This window comes from Ascaphus truei, chromosome 3 (genome assembly GCF_040206685.1).
Source record: "Ascaphus truei isolate aAscTru1 chromosome 3, aAscTru1.hap1, whole genome shotgun sequence".
Classification (NCBI taxonomy): domain Eukaryota; kingdom Metazoa; phylum Chordata; class Amphibia; order Anura; family Ascaphidae; genus Ascaphus; species Ascaphus truei.
Window position 1 is genome coordinate 20,223,582 of NC_134485.1, and position 17,460 is coordinate 20,241,041.

Here is a 17,460-nt window from a genome sequence, read left to right on the forward strand (position 1 = left end):
TATCCACCTCTTTTTATGAGCTGTCCATCCTCCGTTATGCATAAATTATTAACGAACTGTGAGTGAGTAAACAAATGATGAACAGCGTGTTGAGACGACACTATGGTACAATATGATGTGATGAAGGAAGGAAGTCGACTAAACCTGGATGGAAATATTTCCCAAAGGATGGATCAACCGTGGGGACGTCAAAGTGGGGGTCGGTAAAAAGTCATTTCCGTAGACCTAAAATAAACGGATACGTTCCCTAAATGAGAAGTCGGTGAAGTATTCCCCATGTGAGAAACTGGCTGACCTGGTACTTCCTAAACGGAAAGTAATGAAGGAACTTATTTATATCATTATATCCCTCAAATGAAAAATACATAAACTGCCAATATATTCTCGAAATGAGAAAACGTGTTCTTGTCGAGCACCACGATAGGGAGGCCCTTTAGTGCCATTTCCCCACATAAGTTAATATATTCAGTACTGTAAGTGTCCCTGACACATGCACCCAAAGCTTTGTGTCTTATTGACAGGACAATATAAAAAATATCGGGCAGTGTTTAGTGAGGTTTTTCCATTACCTCAGAAAAGGATAAGTGTTTCGATCACGTTTGAGTAAAGAAGATCCGGCTTCTCATGGGGTTTATTACACAAAAAAACAAACATTTGGTATGCAACTATGTAAAATTAACTTTTATGTTTAATAATTCTTGCAGGTGTCCGTGTTTTTATATTCTTTTAGTGATACACGGGGCTCATTTGCATGTCATTACCCAGAATCCCTGGCTGCAGTGGAAGCACTGTTTGTGAGGAGATAATGGGGAAAGACAGGGTTGCAGACTTATCTGAGACACGTGAATGTGCTCCCTGGGATATATGAACACCTAGATTATTATTATTATTTATTTATAACACGCCAGCATATTCTGCAGCACAGTACAGCAAGGTTGTAGGACAGAAACAATACAATAACATACATTGGTCCCATAGGGAAGGAGAGCCCGGCACCAAGGCAGCGTCCATAATGTGTGGCGCAAACAAAAGACTGCACCTCAATTGGGGCGGCCATAGAGCGCGCATTTAAGCGCGACGGTACGTCAGATTTTTTAGGAGACAATTTTTTTTGCTTTTGTAGCGCGATGGCCGGGTCACGTGAGCGGTTCAGCCAATGAAGGCTAACCTGCCTCGTGATGCCACGCCTTCGCGTCGCTGTGGGTCTCATGCCACTGATCGCTCAGGCCGACAGGCACGTGCGACACCATTAGGTCCGCCGCGCGTGAGCCACTATATCCGAGGCCTAAGGCTGCGGTCCCAGTACAGCCTGTGCGCGCGGCGCGGCGTGCACTGTGCGTGTAAGCACCGCCCCTCAATGGGGCTGGGCCCACTACGCACCGTCACGCAGAAGGTGCAGCCGCGCCGTGCGGCAGGGTTTTTCACAACTCAATAAAATTGAGATTACTCCTAGAGACGGAGGCGTGGCCACGCCCCCACCGGCGGTTCACCCAATGAGGGCGAACCAGCCGCGTGACATAATGGCCACTCCCCCGCAAATCCCCGACCACGCCCCCTCCCGTCGCAAGATTCTCCTCCTCACAGACCGCAGATCGCGGTTAGCGCTGTGACACGCGCCGTCCCCCTCCCCCCCACCCCCCGCCGGGCGCGCGTGTCACAGACATTACTGGGACCGCAGCCTAAGGAAGGGTAAGTGGAGACAGGGGATACAGGGGGAGAAAAGATTGGTGCGTCATGAATAGCTGCTTGTTATTTGAAGGAGTTGGGGGTGAAGAAAATGAGATTGCAGAAAGAGAGCGAGAGCTGCGTGAGAGCTGCGAGAGCTGTGTGTGTGGGAGAGAGCTGTGTGTGTGGGAGAGAGCTGTGTGTGGGAGAGAGCTGTGTGTGTGGGAGAGAGCTGTGTGTGGGAGAGAGCTGTGTGTGGGAGAGAGCTGTGTGTGGGAGAGAGTTGTGTGTATGGGAGAGAGCTGTGTGTGTGGGAGAGAGCTGTGTGTGGGAGAGAGCTGTGTGTGGGAGAGAGCTGTGTGTGGGAGAGAGCTGCGTGAGAGCTGCGAGAGCTGCGTGAGAGCTGCGAGAGCTGTGTGTGTGGGAGAGAGCTGTGTGTGGGAGAGAGCTGTGTGTGGGAGAGAGCTGTGTGTGGGAGAGAGCTGTGTGTGGGAGAGAGCTGTGTGTGGGAGAGAGCTGTGTGTGGGAGAGAGCTGTGTGTGTGGGAGAGAGCTGTGTGTGTGGGAGAGAGCTGTGTGTGTGGGAGAGAGCTGTGTGTGGGAGAGAGCTGTGTGTGGGAGAGAGCTGTGTGTGGGAGAGAGCGGTGTGTGGGAGAGAGCGGTGTGTGGGAGAGAGCGGTGTGTGAGAGAGAGCTGTGTGTGAGAGAGAGCTGTGTGTGGGAGAGAGCTGTGTGTGGGAGAGAGCTGTGTGTGGGGAGAAAGCTGTGTGTGGGGAGAGAGCTGTGTGTGGGGAGAGAGCTGTGTGTGGGGAGAGAGCTGTGTGTGGGGAGAGAGCTGTGTGTGGGAGAGAGCTGTGTGTGGGAGAGAGCTGTGTGTGAGAGAGAGCTGTGTGTGAGAGAGAGCTGTGTGTGAGAGAGAGCTGTGTGTGGGAGAGAGCTGTGTGTGGGGAGAGAGCTGTGTGTGGGGAGAGAGCTGTGTGTGGGAGAGAGCTGTGTGTGGGGAGAGAGCTGTGTGTGTGGGAGAGAGCTGTGTGTGTGTGGGAGAGAGCTGTGTGTGTGTGGGAGAGAGCTGTGTGTGGGAGAGAGCTGTGTGTGGGGAGAGAGCTGTGTGTGGGGAGAGAGCTGTGTGTGGGGAGAGAGCTGTGTGTGGGGAGAGAGCTGTGTGTGGGGAGAGAGCTGTGTGTGGGGAGAGAGCTGTGTGTGGGAGAGAGCTGTGTGTGGGAGAGAGCTGTGTGTGTGGGAGAGAGCTGTGTGTGGGAAGAGAGCTGTGTGTGTGGGAGAGAGCTGTGTGTGGGGAGAGAGCTGTGTGTGGGAGAGAGCTGTGTGTGTGGGAGAGAGCTGTGTGTGTGGGAGAGAGCTGTGTGTGGGGAGAGAGCTGTGTGTGTGGGAGAGAGCTGTGTGTGGGGAGAGAGCTGTGTGTGGGGAGAGAGCTGTGTGTGGGGAGAGAGCTGTGTGTGGGGAGAGAGCTGTGTGTGAGAGAGAGCTGTGTGTGGGGAGAGAGCTGTGTGTGGGAGAGAGCTGTGTGTGGGAGAGAGCTGTGTGTGTGAGAGAGAGCTGTGTGTGGGGAGAGAGCTGTGTGTGTGGGAGAGAGCTGTGAGTGGGGAGAGAGCTGTGTGTGGGGAGAGAGCTGTGTGTGGGGAGAGAGCTGTTTGTGGGGAGAGAGCTGTGTTTGGGAGAGAGCTGTGTGTGGGGAGAGAGCTGTGTGTGGGAGAGAGCTGTGTGTGAGAGAGAGCTGTGTGTGGGAGAGAGCTGTGTGTGGGAGAGAGCTGTGTGTGGGAGAGAGAGCTGTGTGTGGGGAGAGAGCTGTGTGTGTGGGAGAGAGCTGTGTGTGGGAGAGAGCTGTGTGTGGGGAGAGAGCTGTGTGTGGGGAGAGAGCTGTGTGTGGGAGAGAGCTGTGTGTGAGAGAGAGCTGTGTGTGGGAGAGAGCTGTGTGTGTGGGAGAGAGCTGTGTGTGGGGAGAGAGCTGTGTGTGTGGGAGAGAGCTGTGTGTGGGAGAGAGCTGTGTGTGGGGAGAGAGCTGTGTGTGGGGAGAGAGCTGTGTGTGAGAGAGAGCTGTGTGTGGGGAGAGAGCTGTGTGTGGGAGAGAGCTGTGTGTGGGAGAGAGCTGTGTGTGGGAGAGAGCTGTGTGTGGGGAGAGAGCTGTGTGTGTGGGAGAGAGCTGTGAGTGGGGAGAGAGCTGTGTGTGGGGAGAGAGCTGTGTGTGGGGAGAGAGCTGTTTGTGGGGAGAGAGCTGTGTTTGGGAGAGAGCTGTGTGTGGGGAGAGAGCTGTGTGTGGGAGAGAGCTGTGTGTGAGAGAGAGCTGTGTGTGGGAGAGAGCTGTGTGTGGGAGAGAGCTGTGTGTGGGAGAGAGCTGTGTGTGGGAGAGAGAGCTGTGTGTGGGGAGAGAGCTGTGTGTGTGGGAGAGAGCTGTGTGTGGGAGAGAGCTGTGTGTGGGGAGAGAGCTGTGTGTGGGGAGAGAGCTGTGTGTGGGGAGAGAGCTGTGTGTGAGAGAGAGCTGTGTGTGAGAGAGAGCTGTGTGTGGGGAGAGAGCTGTGTGTGGGAGAGAGCTGTGTGTGGGAGAGAGCTGTGTGTGGGAGAGAGCTGTGTGTGGGAGAGAGAGCTGTGTGTGGGGAGAGAGCTGTGTGTGTGGGAGAGAGCTGTGTGTGGGAGAGAGCTGTGTGTGGGGAGAGAGCTGTGTGTGGGGAGAGAGCTGTGTGTGGGGAGAGAGCTGTGTGTGGGGAGAGAGCTGTGTGTGGGGAGAGAGCTGTGTGTGGGGAGAGAGCTGTGTGTGGGGAGAGAGCTGTGTGTGAGAGAGAGCTGTGTGTGGGAGAGAGCTGTGTGTGGGAGAGAGCTGTGTGTGGGAGAGAGCTGTGTGGGAGAGAGCTGTGTTTGTGTGAGCAGCGAGAGAGCTGTGGCATGTAAGAAGATGGAAATGCTTAATTTTATATCTGAGATATTTTACCCAAGCTCAACAACAACAGCTCCGGTAACATTAGCAATCGCTGACACCCCTTAGCTGTCGCCTTTGTGGCAACTCCGTTGTTATTTCTGAGGCCTTGTTTATAGTAGAGCTGGCAGTGCGCGTACGAAACCTGCACTGCCGGCTGGAGGCATCAGGGAGACGTGGCCGTAACGTCACGCGAGCGGTTCGCCCCCCATTGGCTAAACCGCTCACGTGATGCGGCCGGCGCGCCGGAAAACCAATTTTGGAAATATTTTGAAAAAAATCGTGCACCTGGACAATGCGTTCGTGCACGCGGTCGCGGGCACTGTGTGCGTCTTCACTGGTCTGCACGTGCTTGTTCTGGCATCGCGCGCATGTGCGCCATTTCAAACCATGGCCTGAGAGAGTCTGAGGTGAAGTGAAGACCGCTGTGCAACAAACAGACACAAGCAGCAGGGGGGGGGAGGGGGGGGGAGAGGTGCTGATGATATTCAGGTCTTTGAAGTTGTCTGTCTTTTCCTGATGATGTTAAACCTGTCCACGCTGGTTTAATGGACATAAACAGTGAAGGGGAAGCCTAATTTGGAAGACATTCTTAGGGGGCCTAGCTTTGCTTTGACTAGGTTGTTCTCTAAGAGTCTGAGGTGATAGAAAAAAATATGACATACAGTATGCTACAGCTCACATGTACAGAGCTAGAGAAATATGATGGTGATGCATCTTGGTTGACTTTGACAGTATTAGATATTGGGACATATGGCCCTGGGGGGAGGGGGGAGTGGGTCAATAATCTGAAAAAATGACCAGAAAGAAAAGCTTTTTGGGACATGTGGATGTGTTCACAAGGAGAGAAGCTTCTTGAATAATAACACTTGATACTTTAAAACCACATGGTTTAAATGGCGAAATAGAATACAAGGAGTTTTTGTTGATGTAAATATCTGCCTTATTAAAATAAGGTGCCCATATAGTAACATTATGATTTGTTAGGTGTGAACTAGTCATGTGATGCACCCCCCTTCTTTATAAGGTTAGGGGGTGTAGTATGCTGATATGTAAGCCCTCGAGAAATCCCACAGGGAGAAATGCATTGGGGTTATACTGTACCTTCTCTCCCAGTCGTATGATTTATAATACATTTTTCTACCATTTTGTATGTCATTGATTTTCAGCTAATAATAAATAAGCGGGGGCCGAGCAAGGGATTCTGGGAGATTAAATAGCAGCCATCATCTCTCTGATACAATACCCTGTCAGAGGTCACTAATAGATAGGGAGTAGCCTTGTTGTAACTGTGACCATTCTGGTCTAGCGCTATTGCACTCATTCTATGTTTTGAAGTGTGTGATCACTGGGAAGGATTGGGTCTCTAGCGTTTGGAGAGAGTTTCCTATTCCCTGTGGTTTATTTTGTTTTTATGTTATGGGGTCAATTGACTTGCTTAATAAATTTGTTTGACACTTTATATATTATGTGTTTTTATTATCAGCACACTCCATTTAGTGAGCCCATGCACTAATCCCTGGTGCGCTTTGTGCGCATTTTGCTTTTTCGTTTGTCTGAGACTCCCCGCATGGGTAGTCCCATATAGGAGGGCTTGGGGAGGAGCTCCGCTCACAGCAGCAAGGGGATTGCAGTGTTTAAAGAAAAACGGATACAAAATATTACGGACAGTACGAGCGCAATTCCTTGTTGCAAGTATTTTGATTATGGTTGATTTTGGGAATGCACCATTACATACAACTATATCATAAAAATAAAATAAAAGACTAAGAAATCCACATACACACAGTAGTTACTCAGTAGGTAAGGCACCAGGCACCACTTTACATAATGGTTCGTATGTGCACAAAATTCTCATTTTTAAGCTCAGCTTAAATATTTTGACTGACGTGTACTGTACAGGCAATTAGTAAAGATTTGGATCATGACTGCATTCATTGAGTTCTAATTTAGCAGTGTGGCAGTATATTTCTTCTCTCAGTGACATTGTATGAATTACAGTTGATGGGCTATAAACTAGCAATTGCATTTTATTGAAACATAGTCAAACGTTAAAACTAGAATGGCTACTATTCAAGTTTAATCGGTATCTACATTTTTCCCAAAGCTATGTGAAAAATGTGACATTGCATTCAATGAGTTGTTGTGATAATGTCTAGCATGAATAAGGTGGGAATCATTTCCTTTTCACAAGGCCAAGATGTTTTATATTGTGTGTTTATTATAGTGTGCAGAATACAGAATTGACTAGAAAAGTACACATATAAGCCCATTTAGTAGACTTATCTTCCATGCAAAACATATTGGTGCTGTTAACTTAAAATGCACTGTCCTACGTTATCCAAGTACAGTATTTTATGCCAATTAATATTTCCATTCATTGTCCTTTGTGTTGTTTTGGGGGAAAACAACCCCCATTTGCTTGTGTGTGAAGAACATACTTATGCAGCGGCCGTTATCCGATCATGTACCAGCTAGAATCACGCACTACAGTACGTGGTGGTCCGAGAAGGTCCGCTGCAGACTTAATAGCCCATCGGATTAATACAGCAGGGGTCCCTGCTGTGTGAAACCTACCGGGGTCTTCTTGCCTGTAAGAGACGCACAGTAAGAGAGAGGCTGAATCAGTCACTTTACCTGCGCCCCTAACAGGCGATCGCGGGGGTTTTATCTACATTTTAACACTACAGTATTGTACCAGGGGGTCTCCGGAGCTGAACCGCATTGATTTCAGGTCCAGGGTTCCCCTACTTGCCAAGATACAAGTCCCGTTATGGGGTGCCGTTATCCCCATGTTAAGATCCTGTGGGTCACGTGACCGTGGGATCTAAACAAAGCAGAGAGATACCGGCACCACATACCGGGGCCTGTATCTCAGGAAGTAGGGGGTCCCCGAGGCTGAAATCAACTTTGTTCAGCTCAGGAGACCCACTGCTCACGAAAACTATGAATAAAATAAAATGTAAGCAGCTTCATTACCCTAGCAGCTATCCGCTAAGGTAATGTTTTTTTTCTTTTGGGGGGGTTGTTTGCTACTAGTGTGCAGGAGCAGGGGATCTTCTGCGCTGAACAACGTTCATTTCAGCCTCTTGGACCCCCTACTTCTCGAGATACAGGCCGTGCCGATATGGGGTGATCGTATCCCTCTGCTTTTAGATCCCACGGTCACGTGACCCAAAAGGATTTTAGCAGGGTATAACGGCACCCCATAACGAGGATGACCTGAAATCAATGCGGTTCAGCTCAGGAGACCCCCTGCTACAATACTGTAGAGTTTAAAATTAAATAAAACCCCCGCGATCGCCTGTTGGAGGCGCACAGTTAGGCTGCAGTCCAAGTAATGTCTGTGACACGCGCGCCCGGCGGGGGGGGGGAACGGCGCGTGCACAGCGCTAACCGCGATCTGCGGTCTGTGAGGGAGAGGAGAATCTTGCGACGGGAGGGGGCATGGTCGGGGATTTGCGGGGTCGTGGCCATTACGTCACGCGGCTGGTTCGCCCTCATTGGGTGAACCGCCGGTGGGGGCGTGGCCACGCCTCCCTCGTAAGGTTTAAACTCCATTTGATTGAGTTGTGAAAAACCCTGCCGCACGGCGCAGCTGCACCTTTTGCGTGACGGTGCGTACTGGGCCCTCCCCCATTGAGGGGCGGTGCTTACACGCACAGTGCACGCCGCGCCGTGCGCACTGGCTGTACTGGGACCGCAGCCTTAGAGTGACCGATTCAGCCTCTCTTTCTGCGCGTCTGTTACAGACAGGTAGACCCCCGGTAGGATTAACACAGCTGGGACCCCCGCTGTGTTAATCCAATGGGCCATTAGTCCGCCACGACAAATTTTGAAAGGATTACGGGGAGATCTAGAAAACAAAGTCGAGAAATGGTCGGATAACGTCCGCTGCACCTGTACTGTGCGGTAATGCCGCTTTTCAGCATGGATAACATTCTGAAAACTGCACTGTAAGATATACTCATCTCAGTAACCGGTAATGTGCCACAAATGAAATTGGTAGTTTTACATTAAAATAGCTTTGCCCGAGTGCTTTCATGCACATTGTTTATTTCATATCTTTTTACTCTTATTGGTCGACATCCAGGTCTTTGCCTGCCTTCGCAGGCTTAACTTTCTTAACTTATACCGCTCCAATGAGTTCTCCTGGGCATGGCTCAGCTAACGCACAATCCTGATGCTTGGCCCTTCAGTATATACTCAGGCACACCAAGTTTGGAACGGTTTCAGAATGTCCTTAAAAATTAGCTGCTGCAATTAGAAGGAAGGAAATATTTTTTTTTTATATTCCTATATGCGCTGTTTCAGTATTGCTACCCAGAGGCTTTATAACCCAGAACCCTAATTCTTATGTTATGTTGGACTCCCTGTGCTCTGTTCTCTCATGTGTGACTTCTAAGCTTGACTTGCTACGTTTAGCTGTGGTAATGGATAGCTGTGGCAGGGACTCACTGCAGGGAGGCTCTCAGCAGTATCAAAATCTCATTATTGCTCTCATTATTTCTACGGCAAACTCAAGAAGAGAGGCATCGGCAGAATGAAAATTGAAAGTCTTTTTACGTATGCACACAGAGATGATTTATGCTTTTACATACAGTGCATCAACTTATTTGCAGTAATTTAATAAGAAATGTGTAATAAAGAAGGTGAAAATAAATTGTCTCTGTGCAGAAAAAGGTTGAAATGTACAAAGTTTCTAGAGCAGAATGATAGGTGGACCCTGGGAATGTCCTAATTGGTTAGTTCAAGGGTACCCAACTCCATTCCTGTAGCCCCCCCCACCAACAGGTCAGGTTTTCAAGATATCCAAGCTTCAGCACAGGTGGCTCAACTCTGATTGAGCCACCTGTGCTGAAGCTGGGATATCCTGAAAACCTGACCTGTTTGGGGGGTGACGGGGAGGGGTTTTTGTTAAGGACTTGAGTTATCACCCCTGCGTTAGGGGTCTCTTGTATCAAGAGACTGAAAAGGCATTTTGTATTTATTGATTACTAGTAGACATTCATATAAGCTGCAAATTGGGGCAGAAATACTCTGCAGAGATAATAGATACATGCCTCTAATTAAATGGATAGGTCACCTGTTCACATGTTTTAAAATTGCACTCTCTGTGGACCAATTTCCTGATCTTTTGCTCTTTTGTACGTTTGTTAATCCGTCAGCAAGGAGCCTACAGTTACAGTTATACCCATCCAAAGAAACACCGATTAATGGGCATCTAATGCATCTATTTAGCTGGGTGCTTCCCGCGGATTGGATGCTGGACATGTGGGGAACACATGATGACAGGGATGAATTGCATTCTATACTCTCCACCTTTAACCTTAACAGAAAAAAGAAGACCCCGATTAATCAATGTTCAAAGGAGTTGGAGCTGTTTTCTAGCTTTGGACAAACACACTACAATAGTAAAAGGCTATTTGTAATGTACATTGTAGTCCCACTTTCTCTTGGCCTTTTTTCTCTCTGCATAGAGTAATACTGCAGAGGCTATTTTGGAAGAGAGTGGGTTGATCGTGGACTGACTGCATTAGAGAGAAGCTCATCAGAGTTACACCCTGGTTATTCCAACACCTGCTTAAAATCAAAACTGCTCATCAATCTTTCCTCAGTAGATACATGGCTGCTAATTGAGACCTTAAAACTCCCCCCCCCCCCCCTTTCATAAAACAGGAGATATTCTGGTATGGTTGGCAAGCAAAGAAAGGGGATCCTTTTAGTTTGATTATTATTATCCCCTTGAGGGCCCCGTGCTGTAACTACCAACGTCATGGGGCATGTGGCACTCCGATAGGACCATTGTTTAGCCGCTACGTTGTGAGCTTTGTGGTCGTTTTCTAGGGGAGATTGCATGAACCCCACCTGAATGGAAGAGGTCTCTTCCAGAGACGCTGTGATCCCAGCAGGGTGCCAAAGGAGCAGTGTCCCTCACAGGGGTAATGTGTGGAATACAAATATATATATATATGTAACGCGTATTCCACCCCGCCCAATCACATATATAGTGTGGGTGAGTAGAACATGCGGTGTTACCGGTGTGGTGCGTATACCTGCAGGCTCACAGGAAGTCTGAGCCTCCGCTAGTGAGAGCCTGGGGTGAATCCTCTGGAACGAATCTTCTTTCAGCGCCTCCACCTGTGTAGGATTCTATGGAAGTGTAGAATGACCCTACATAGGAACCCAATCAGAAACCACACACACAGTGATTATATAACTAAGGACTTTACTAACGAATAATAATGATAACCTGTGTCTCTCTCACGGTGAGACACTAACAGTAACGTCTCGCAGGGCGATTCCCAAACACTAGGTGATCCCACCCAGTGTCCCAAGAACCCCACCCAATGTCCCGTACTCCTACAGAGATAGTCAATGGGTGACTGCGCAGTCACTAAGAACCTCTAGGCCTGTTGGTGCACATGTGATGGTATAATACCTGCCGAGCACTCCGGTGCTCGGGTCAGCAACAAACTTCTCAAAGGGTCAGACGTGTGATGAGTCCGTCTGATCCTCCAACCGAACTCCTTGCACGTGCGGACCGCTAGGGCGGTCCCACTCTGGAATCGTCTCTGAGGACCCCAACGTGGGTCTAACCGCTTCCACAGGAACAGCAGCAGCCGCTGTGTCCCTATCTATATAAGTGGTACTAATGTGACAGGAACCCTAACTTAGGGCCTCTCCCTGTAGTACAGCAACCTGTAGTGGCTTGGGGAACTCCTAGGGCCTGCAGGGGTAATGACCTGTCCCACTCCCCCAACTACCCAAGTCCCTTCGTTAAGTGATCTGGAATGGACTATAGTACTCTTCCATGCAGTACTTGGGCGTCTACCTACTGTTGGCTAGCCTAGTGTAGATCCTCTCCAGAATTCCTGACCTCGTTAACAGGCTATCCCTTCAGGCATCCTACCCCTAGCGCTACCTCAAGGTGACTAGAACAGCTATAGCCCTTCTCCAAACCCACTACTCTCTGACTAGTCCCAGCGCCTACCGCAGCAAGCTGTAACTCACTGGAGGCTGCAGCCAACGTGCTGCGCAACAAGGTGCCTGCCTATCAGACCTCACAGCACTGCTCGCTGTGACCCTGACAAGGCAGCACTCTAACAACACTAAGGGCAGCGTCCCTATCTTGGGCCTCCCTCAGTACTTAACCCACTACACTAGTGGGGGGGTTGGGGCCTACCTGGGGTGTGGGTACCTATGGGGTGCAGGAGCTGCTCTCACTCCCCGCACCCTTCTTCCCTCACAGCTCCCTAGCTCCAACCCTCTATCACCTTCCTCAACAGTTACCCACCCAACTAGTGGGGAGTTGGGGTCTACCTGGAGTGTAGGTACCTATATGGGGCAGAAGCTGCACTCGCTCCCTACACCCTACTTCCCTAACAGCTCCCTGACTCCAACTCTCTAACTGCAGACTTTCTTCTCCCAGCTCCCACTAATGTAAGTGGCAGGGTCCCTAACCTGAGGGCTGCCCCTGGCAACACTCACCTTACTGGGGAGCTGAGCTATCCTGGACCAAGGGGGTGCTGGCCTAATACAGGGGAGTCCCTCTCTCCTGTGCCCTACCTCCTTCCTTCACAGGGTCCCTCCTCTGACTGACTAGCGTGGTGCAAGCCCGCGAAATGTATCCTTTCCTCCAGGGCAGTCCTGCAGCCTTATTGGCTCCTATGAGGCACTTGGTGCCTCCCTCGCTATGCTCCATGGGAGTTGTAGTCCCATAGAGCCTATCCTGGCATTGGGGCCGCGTGCGCGCCTTTCCTGCGCAGGCGCAAGCTATCTGGGGCTTCCTCAACCTTTCCCTACTCTGTTCTGGCCCTCGCGCGACTTTCCCTGCCTCTGGCAGCTGTACTGCGCATGCGCGACTCTGTCGGCTTACTCCTACACTCGCGCGATCATTGCGCATGCGCGAGTGGTTGCGTAATGGCGGCGCTCTCCTCGCCGGCCGCCGGGACCTTAGAGATGCGACCGCGGCCTTAGCAACGGCCCGATCGCGTCCCCGGCAACCGGCCCGCTCGCGGAGACAGCGCACCGCTCCCTGCAACGGCCCCCACCCTTGGGATGGCCGTCGGGTCTGCCACTGGCCTCCGGCAGTACCCAGCATTGCTTGTGCCCACGGAGGCTCCCGAGGGGGTCGCAGGGGGCAAAGGGTGACCTGGCTACATATATAATATGCATGTGAATAGAGATACTTGAAATGCATGGTACATGGTGGCAGACTAATCTACAGTAGCTGTAAATGTGAATTCCCTCCTAGGTTCAACGTGAAATGAATGGCAGGGACATGTTGAGGAGCTGTAATTGACTTGCAGTATATAAGTACAGGCATACCCCGGTTTAAGTACACTCACTTTAAGTACACTCGCGAGTAAGTACAAATCGCCCAATAGGCAAACGGCAGCTCGCGCATGCGCCTGTCATCACGTCCTGAACAGCAATACCGGCTCCCTACCTGTACCGAAGCTGTGCGCAAGCGGGGAGACTATAGAGCCTGTTACAAATGCGTTATTTACATCAGTTATGCACGTATATGACGATTGCAGTACAGTACATGCATCGATAAGTGGGGAAAAGGTAGTGCTTCCCTTTAAGTACATTTTCACTTTACATACATGCTCCGGTCCCATTGCGTACGTTAATGCGGGGTATGCCTGTATTAAGTACTTTTAAGGTAGTTTGTGAACATGGTAAACGGAGACATGGGAGGGATTTAATTTTCTCGCCACCATTTGTCTGATACCACGATGTGCTGATCAGGGGGTTTCACACGTAGAGCCCCCCTCTCGCCTCCTATGTATATTGGCTCTCTAACAGGGACAGAGGGGGGTACAGGTTGAGTAAACATTTTATAGACAAACTCCCATTCAGAAGCCCTAGTGCCGGGGTGCTCAACTCCAGCCTTCAAACACCCCCCAAACAGGTCAGGCTTTCAGGATATCCTAGCTTCAGCAAAGTTGGCTCAATCAGAGGCTCAGTCTCAAATTCTCTCAAATTACCATATCAGCCAAATTTGTATGCATGATTTCATTATAATTATTGTTTAAGGAAGACGATTTCAATTTTAACAGATATCTTGGTGCATACCATAGAGGTTTAGGCAAGTAAATTTTGGTAAAATCCTTCAGTATCTCCTCTGTCCATTTGAATCATTCCTTTCCTCAAAACACTGCCTCAATTTATGGCAGGGGTTCTCAACTCCAGTACTCAAGACCCCCAAAACAAGTTGGGTTTTTGGGATATCCCTGCTCCAGCACAGGTGGCTCAATCAGTCTCTGCTTTAGCACAGGTGACTCAATTAGAGGCTCAGTCTTCGACCGAGCCACTGATTGGGCCACCTGTGCTGAAGCAGGGATATCCTTAAAACCTGACCTGTTGGCGGGGGAGGCTTCAGGCCTGGAGTTGAGAACCCCTGCTCTATGGATGAAACAGACAAACACCTGAGCAAGGTGGTAAGCCTGACTACTTTAAGTATCTCAAAATTAAATCAACCTGAAAGCAAAATATAAATGAAAGATATTACCACAAAGTACCACAGGTATAATCAAGGTGTCACAAGGTGTTGTTAGAACCAGTACTTGACCCTGGATGATGGATTTGCTGACTATTGTAATGACACCGCTGAGGCTGTGATTTTTGGAACACTTTTGCAATGCTGTGCTGATAAAGTCCCCCTTTGTGGATACGCATCTCACAATGACATAACCCTGAATGTGCAAGTCCTGCCACCTTCAAAATAATGCGGAGGACATTTGCAGAAGGGAGACATGCCAGCGCAGTTAATAATTCATAGTGGGTGTTTCTTTTTTTTCCAATCTTTCGACTTTTAAATTCTGCACATTTTGCCAAAAGATCAAGTGAAGTTTTTGACACATACAGTTTAGCTGTGCTTGGGAGTGAGATTACAAGCATTGGGTTTCCTTTTCCTGCCCTCAAGGACGTCTTTGTGCAGAAAATCCCTCGCCGGATAATATAAGCAAATTTAGGTTGAGATAAATAGCGTAATAATATGCCTGAGATGGTTTGGGAAAAACTCCACTTGCCTTTCACATTTTAATTGCCCTTTCCATGCTTATTCTTGTTCTGCCTTTTGCTTTACAATGCTTAGCTTTAACTCTCTGGACATCGTCCTACTGTACTCTATATACCTTTAAGAGCTGCAGATGCAGCCACCAGTATTAGAACACTTACCTGGGAAATTCTGGGAGATTCTGGGGCAGTCTCACAGTAAATACCTCAACATTTCTGCGAGATTCTTAATGGCCCATCGGATTAACACCCACCTCCTCAACGAAGCATATGAGTAGCTCTGTGGCTGATGGTATACACCTCATATGTCGACCGTGGCCCCTTGCAGATGCACTTACCAGAACACCCTCCTACTGTCTGTATGTTCTTCCTATCTACCAATTAGATTGTAAGCTCTTCGGGGCAGGGACTTTTATGTCTGAGCCGCTTATTCCCATTATATGTTATTTGTATTATTTGTTATTTTATATTATGATGCCACGTGTATTACTGCTCTGAAGTGCTGTGTACATTAATGGCGCTATATAAATAAAGATATATATATATATATAGATATAGATATATATACATACATACATGTTGTTACCTTCTATGATTGAAAAAACTGGTGTAAATTCCTCAGATGTGTTGTAGTGCTTCTGGGTATTAAACAATCCATTGAGTCACTTGACACCTTTAAGAAAATACCTGTTTAACCCAAATACAGTAGGTTATTGGTATAGTGTTACATTTCACGTGTTAAATGGTTTAAAGCTAAACATTTCTATTTTTTGCATTTCTAAAAGAGATAATGGGGGCTGTCTGTGATCTACCTTCCTTGCAGCTCCTGCCAGAATTCTCACCTTTAGTGGCACTGTGACAACACCGTGGATGAGGGATATTATCATGCCCTGCAAGGCTGTTGGGGATCCATCTCCTACAGTCAAATGGATGAAGGAAAGGTAACCAGCAACTAAATGTACCGCTTTGGTCATTAGCTTACCCATGCAGCGGCAGCGCTGGAGTGATGTTGCAGGCTCGTGCTATCATGTCTTGATACAGCCCTTGTTCTTCTTTAACCGGGACATGCTGGCTCTTACTAATCGTGGATTTCTGTGAAAAATAGAGACTTCAATCCGATAACCAGGACTGTTTTTCACTTTTATGATGACAAGAAAGCCCTGCTAGGTTGGCAATACAGTAGTACAGGATTCCTCCGTGCCTAATGGGATCAATGGAGCAGTTATGGGGAAAATCTGCCGACTCTGACATTGGTTAACTAAATGCAAGTCCCAGAGTGTCGCTTTACCCTGCAGTGCCTCAGGCATCAGCCAGAGATTGTGTCTGTCTGTGAGTTCAGCTACAGTACTGCATGTACAGCACACTGTTCAATTCAAGTGTGTTTATAAAAATATATATTATTATTAGTGTAAAATGAGTACAGGACTACACCATTAACAGTGTATTTATTATTCTTCAGATCTTCAGTACAGGTTCTGAGCTCACAGGGGCTGTGTTTGTTGTCAGATCTTCAGTAGGGGTTCTGAGCTCACAGGGGCTGTGTGTGTTTGTCAGATCTTCAGTACAGGTTCTGAGCTCACAGGGGCTGTGTGTGTTTGTCAGATCTTCAGTACAGGTTCTGAGCTCACAGGGGCTGTGTGTGTGTTGTCAGATCTTCAGTAGAGGTTCTGACCACACATGGGCTGTGTGTGTTTGTCAGATCTTCAGTAGGGGTTATGAGCTCACAGGGGCTGTGTGTGTTTGTCAGATCTTCAGTAGGGGTTCTGACCTCACAGGGGCTGTGTGCTTTTGAGAGAAAAGAGACATTGATACTAGTATTCAATGAACCATTGGATCAAGATGCATGGATATCCGTGCTATTGAAGATACTATACCTGAAAGTGACACTGTTATGAATTCATTCTAACCTTAATCTAACGTGCCAGATATGGCATGGGTTCTGGCATGCCAGGGGCCCCTGTGACTTATCTGGTATGCCATGGTCCCTTACTTGTTTTCAACTTCAGTTTCCACCATATGGGCACCAGCCACATCGTGATTGCTCCAGGAGCGATCACATAACAAGCGTCCGGGCTCTGGTGTCAATCTGGTGCTATATTTGCCATGCAAAATTCCCTGAAAAGGGAATGCAAACGAAGAGATGTCTTTAAAGAATAACGAGGGATATTACTATAGTATACTCCTCTCTGTTTCTCTCCACAATCCTAACCTCAAAATACAGAATAGTGCCTTTCTTTGGGAGGTGAGATCTCTGGAGAAGCAGTCGTTCCTGCTGCACTCATTCACAGTAAAGACTTGTCTTTACTAAAGTAAAATCTTCCTCTCTGAGGTACAACTGTGGTACACCGTTTCTGCTACTAATACAACTGCAAAACGACAAATCACGCTCTGGAATAGGGAAGCATGCTTTAAACTGGTTTCATTCCTACCTATCAGGTAGATCCCAACATGTGTCTATCTCGGGCTCTAACTCCAACCCCTTGGATATCACCTGTGTGTCCCGCAAGGCTCTGTTCTGGGGCCTCTAGTCTTCTTAGTGTTCATCAGTGATACTCCTACAGCTTGTAAGGGAGCTTCAATATACATGTATGCGGATGAAACAATCTTATATGCACACAGCCCTAACCTTTGACTTTGGACACATACTTCAATCTGACTTTTTGAGACTTGAAAATTGAATTTCCCAAAACAAACTGTTTTTAAACATTGCAAGACTGTAACAATGGTATTTGGGACCAAGGCTACATTTTTAAAGCTTCCAATGACTGAGCTCCAGATCAGAACCAACGCTAATACCATAGTTCCTGTTACTAGTTTTAAATACTTGGTCATATGGTTTGACTCC

General features: G+C 48.4%; 1 protein-coding gene across 4 annotated transcripts in view; it reads left to right on the forward strand.

Moving 5' to 3' along the window:
- DSCAM (DS cell adhesion molecule) overlaps positions 1–17,460 on the forward strand; it is a 587,331-nt gene that overhangs the window by 457,669 nt on the left and 112,202 nt on the right. For all 4 annotated transcript variants that reach the window (XM_075593710.1, XM_075593712.1, XM_075593711.1 and 1 more), the window contains exon 22: positions 15,439–15,556. In XM_075593710.1, the coding sequence (XP_075449825.1) occupies positions 15,439–15,556 (118 nt within the window). The remainder of the gene's footprint in view (positions 1–15,438; positions 15,557–17,460) is intronic.